Genomic DNA, 5,309 nt, shown 5'->3' with positions numbered 1-5,309 from the left:
TGGAGGCAGTGGCGAGGTGAGTGACTGTTAGGTCAAACAGTGAACAGAAGGGCATTTCCTGAAATTTTTAGGGTGTTTCCTTCCTGTGGTTATGTGAATGGATACAAGGCAACCCTTAGTGTAAGAAGGAAGCGTGAAATCACGGCCAGCATCTGGGCAGACCTGTATCTTGAGACAAGTTTTGATCATGTGCCCTCTCCCCAGCTCTGGCTGTTCTAGTTGCTATTTTCTATCTCTGGAGCCAAGTTTTGTCTACAGAGCTGAGTCCAGAATACAGCTCTCTGTTTATGCTGTGCCCAGCAGTTCTTTCTTGTAGAGAAGCAGCTGTAGTGTAGCAGCTACCAAGGAACCAACACTGATAATGACATCTGGGGTGGGTAAGCAAAGCAAAGTTAATGTCATCTAATACCATTGCTTGATTATTTCAGCTTCTCTGATATAGCTGAGGATAATCAATTTTACTGTAGGTGGTGTATATTTGTACTGACATAGTAAGAAGTAACTTTTGAGATCTGACTTTATTCAGGTCCTGGAGGACATTTAAAGCTTCTTTTCTCTTTCCTCCCATTCAGAGTGGTCAGAAAACGAGATGAGCCTTTTGGAGGAATTCAGCTAATCATCTGTGGAGACTTCCTGCAGCTACCCCCAGTCTGCAAGGCTAATGAAGAAACCAAGTTCTGCTTTCAGGTACAAAACTGTCCCTAAGCTGTTTCCTCATACCTCAAGCCTGCCTTTTTCTTAACAAGAGCATGATTTGCCAGGCAAAAAGCTGGAGGAAATGCATCCACATAAACATGGAGCTGACCGAAGTGAGGAGACAGACTGACAAGGCCTTTGTCTCGCTCCTGAGTGCAATACGCTTAGGCAGGTGAGGACAAACTCATCTCTCTTTCTAATCCCTTTTCCCTACTGGTGGAGCAGAGGAAATTGTGGTTTGTTGTTCCTCTGTGCTCTGTGTCTGGGTACAACAGCTGTGAATGCTTTAGTCAATGTAAGCACTGCTCTCTGACTTTGTGTAGCTATCATTCTCTGTCCTCCTGTCTGGAGGTCTGGGTTTGCACAGCCTGATCCAGCTGTATGAAGGTTACTGCTGCTCAAGACTGGTACCTGATGACTTTAAAAAACAATTCCCTTTTCCTGGTTACTAGGTGCACAGAGGAGGTTACCAAACAGCTGATGCAGACAGCTACTCACAGGTCTGAGCGTGATGGGATCCTGGCTACACGGCTCTGCACCCACAAAGATGATGTAGAAATAACTAATGAGAGATGCTTGCACCAGCTACCAGGTGAACTTCTTGGAGAAAAACCCCCAAAAACTGCTGTCTCTGGGGCTGAGCTCCGAGTGAATGCAATGGGGACACTGTGGTGTCAGGAGAAACTGCTGGTTCCGTCATCCACAGCAGCACCAGTCCAAGCTGTACATGTTGGGCTTGAGCTGTCTGGGGAAAAGCTTCACAATTTTTTGCTTAAAATAATCCACACTGTTACTGTGTAATAGACAACAAGCTCATTGCTTGCTGTGAGGTAGGGTGGATCAGTATCATTTCCATATCCCTGCTTTTTCGTTCTGTGCTCTAGAAAGGCCACGTTCTATCCAGCCACAACTTGAGTTAAGGGCTATTTCATTTCTGCCTCCCTGTGTGACTGTAGTATTCTTTTTTAGTTCTTTTTATTGGCAGCAGGTGAAAAGTGGTCATATGCTCAAAATAGTGACTGCTTGGTTCTTATTTACTGCTGACCTTAGATTCCTAAGCCTTCTTGTGCTCTGGGAGTTATGCTGGGAAGAGAGGCAAGAGTGAGCTTTCTGCTGCTAGGTGTCAACAAGGTTTGTGTGAAGATGTTCTACCAGCAGAGCAGAATGGATATTAAAAGAGGAATCGCTGTTAGAAATAAATGGTGAACTTCCTGCAATGCTGTGTGGAATATGTTCAGTGGTTGCATTTTGTCACATTTTTCTTTCCTTGACAGGAGAAGTGCACACGTTTGAGGCTTTGGACAGTGACCCAATGCTAGTGAAATTAATTGATGCTCAGTGTCCTGTGGGTGGTAGAGTTGAGCTAAAGCTTGGAGCTCAGGTAAGCGTGTGTACATACATTTATAAAAGGCCAGCAGATCAAGTGGCTTAAGAAAAATAAAGGAATAGCAGATAAATGTATCGAGTAGATTAGTGTACAAAATGCAGATGCTACACAGAACAGGCCAACAGAGGACTCTAGGCCAATCTCTATTTTTTTTTCTGCTTGGAAGCTTATTCAGGCACGGAATTAGTTTGACTTGAGTGCAGGTCCATGCCTTGTGGACAGTGGTGACTGCTCTGACTCTGATACACATTTCCAACCAGGTTTATAAGCTTCCAGGTAGCAGAGAGCACAGGCAGTCCTTGCCTACACTCTCAGCTCCAGGTACAGCAGTGCTCCTGACCTGTAAAGGTATGGCACATCTTGCCAAATTTGCAGGACTGGGCACCTTACTATGAGCTACTTAAAGTGGAATGGATGCAGCACTGTGCTTAGCAGCAGTGCTGTCTGCCTTGGGAAGTTGTTCCTTAGGTGCTCTCAGAATCTATCTATGTCTAGGCTGGTTGTTTGGGGAGGGGGATCTGATCTGTTCCCTGGATCTGAGCTCACAGCTGGAGATAGAAGCGGCTCAACTGGAATGTTTGGTGCTGCCGAATGATGTAGTTGGGAACCCTAGGAAGGGAAGGCTGTGAAATACTAGTTTCAATCAAATGGGAGACAGTGCAATAGGACGATGTGACTGTATCAGCCTGCTGTGCTTAAGCTTCCTGCCTAGAAGCTTAGCTGCAGGTTGCTTGACAGGCTGAAAAGCTAGGCACTGAAGATCTTTTACTCTGTAGGTGATGCTGGCTAAGAACCTGGACGTGTCTCAAGGCCTGGTCAATGGGGCACGAGGAGTTGTTGTAGGATTTGAAACTGAGCAGAAGGGTGAGTAAACTTTTTGATCTTTTGTTGAAGGAAGAGGAGGGGGGGAAAAAACCCAACACCAATGTATCATTGACAGCTGATGACTTGGGGTTTTGTGGGTTTTTTTTGTGTGGTGGTTTTTTTTTTTTACTGCTTGATAAGAATAATTTAAGGGAAAGAGGGGAGAAGGTCTTTGTTGCAAGTGAGAGGCATGGGGCTCTCATGAGCTGCGATGTCATGTGCTGCATCAGCTGTAGCTCTCTGTAGGGCCTCTTGTGTTTGCTTTTATTTATTCTCTAGAAGTGTGTACTCATTTACATTTCCTATGTGTTCTGTTGAAGCAAGTCTTTTGTTTGTTTTTTCTCAAGTAATAATGTCCTGCTACCTGCAATATATTTTTCTCTGCATCTTAGCTGATAAAATATCTGACTACTTTTCCTGCTTAAGTAAGTCCCAAACATAATTTCAGGACATCCTATTTACTGTGTGAGACTTTAATTTTTTTAATACAGTCCTAAAATTCCTGAAAATCTGATATCGGGAGGGGAGGGTGGGAAAAGTGTTCTTCAGCTGCTGGCTTCCTGGCTGTTAAGTGTTGGAAATACATCCCAATTTCTCTCCTGCTCTTATTCTTACAGGACTGCCTAAGGTGAAATTTCTCTGTGGGGTCACACAGGTCATCAAAATGAAGAAATGGGTTTTCAAAGGACCGTCAGGAGTTCACCTGAGTCGTCAACAGTTGCCTTTAAGATTGGCATGGGCCATTTCCATTCACAAGAGTCAGGTGAGAATTCTTTCATACAGCTGTCTATAGACTTTTGCACCATCGTAAGCCTTATTTCCTGGATGACCTTGCATTTCTGGTAAAACTAAAAGGCCGGCATCGTGGGGAACCTCTAGAATATGTTTCTAGCTGCAGAGAAGGCAGTACTGCTTATACTTGTGATGCTTGTCTATAAGGTCAAGGATTGGGTAGCAATACTTCTTCAAGTTTCGATGTAATTAATGCTGTTCCTATCTTTCCAAAAGACTTGAGACACTTTGAGAAGTCCTTGTCTTTGTGTTAGACCTGTGAATTTCTTCGCATGCTATTGCTGAAACCAGGGCACACTGTAAATTCTGCTCCTTCCTGGGATGTCTCTTGGTGTAGACAGGGCTGGCCAAGCCTAACCCAAACTGCCTCAGATGGTCTGTCTGAGGACTGCTCCAGTTAATTACTTGGAGTGAAAACAGCAGGATTTCCTTCCCTGCTGCGTGGATTATTTGGGATTTGCAGAGTTTCACACAAAAGGCTCACTGGAGTTAAGTAGCAGACACTACTCTCTGCTAGCAATTCCCTGACAGTGGAAAACTGTCTTTTTTTCTTTCTACTGATTCACATCTTTTAATTAGTTATATAGTCAAATAAGATACTTCCTTTTTTTTTTTTTTTTTTTTTTTTAAATCAAGCTAAGGATGGTACCTTTGACAGACTCGCAGGACAGGTTTAGCGTTGAAACAGCACAATGTTCTTTGTTTGTTTGTTACGTAACAAACTTCTCCATGTCTTTCACAGGGCATGTCTTTAGATTGTGTGGAAATCTCCCTGTCTCGTGTCTTTGAAAGTGGGCAGGCTTATGTAGCCCTCTCCCGAGCCCGTAGCCTTGCAGGTCTCCGTGTTCTGGATTTTGATCCGAAAGTAGTGAGAGCTGATCCTTCCGTGTTGCAGTTCTATAGACAGCTGAGACGTCATCAGCTTCTAACCCAGGTAAAGAAAAATCCCATGCTAGCCCAGCCTGCCTTGTGCAACCAGGATGAGAGATGTTTGTGCCGAGATGCTACTTCTTCCTAAGCAAGATCATTCAAATTAAAACTTGTAGTGGCAGAAATGATGAAACTGGAGAGAGAGAGTATGGTGGGGCAGCTCTTGGTGGCAAAATATTGACTTGTAATGTTAGTATTGTATAACATTACCTGGCCCTGTGGGTGAAAGGATGGGTTGGGATCCTTTGATGCTCCTCTTGCAGTAAGGACTGAAGAGGAAGTGGACACATGAGATCTGTTTTGTTGTTTTTTTTTTTTTTTAAATATTTTTTTTTCCTTCCCCTAGGATTCACTACAGACCCATTCAGGTGCTGATGATGAGAAGGAGAACTGAAAATACAGCTGAAAATGTTCTGTGAGGCATCTTCACAGACTGCAGCTTTGCAGCGATCTTGCTGTTCCAAGTAGTTGATAACATGAAGTCAAAGGAATTTTTCTAGACGTTAGCTTCATTCAGCTGACTTTGGATGTATAGAAGCATCTCTGTCTCACGTCTCTGGAATCTGGAAGGCTTCTGTAGCCCCTTCCTGGGCATGTGGCCTTGAGTACTTCTGTGTGACAGGTACAACTCCAGCAAACA

General features: G+C 43.9%; 1 protein-coding gene across 1 annotated transcript in view; it reads left to right on the top strand.

The window, feature by feature from the left end:
• PIF1 (PIF1 5'-to-3' DNA helicase) overlaps nt 1-5,063 on the top strand; it is a gene marked incomplete at its 5' end in the record, with an annotated part of 5,321 nt that extends 258 nt beyond the window's left edge. The window contains 9 exon segments of the mRNA XM_009873713.1: nt 1-16; nt 573-687; nt 762-868; nt 1,149-1,288; nt 1,971-2,077; nt 2,860-2,947; nt 3,565-3,710; nt 4,482-4,673; nt 5,016-5,063. The exon segment at nt 1-16 is cut by the window's left edge and continues 20 nt beyond it. Of these exon segments, the coding sequence (XP_009872015.1) occupies nt 1-16; nt 573-687; nt 762-868; nt 1,149-1,288; nt 1,971-2,077; nt 2,860-2,947; nt 3,565-3,710; nt 4,482-4,673; nt 5,016-5,063 (959 nt within the window).
• Between the last annotated feature and the right edge of the window lie 246 nt (nt 5,064-5,309).

The sequence above is a fragment of the Apaloderma vittatum genome, unplaced genomic scaffold (genome assembly GCF_000703405.1).
Source record: "Apaloderma vittatum isolate BGI_N311 unplaced genomic scaffold, ASM70340v1 scaffold1597, whole genome shotgun sequence".
NCBI lineage: Eukaryota > Metazoa > Chordata > Aves > Trogoniformes > Trogonidae > Apaloderma > Apaloderma vittatum.
Note: the sequence above shows the minus strand (reverse complement) of the source record. Positions and strands in the feature narration are given on the sequence as shown.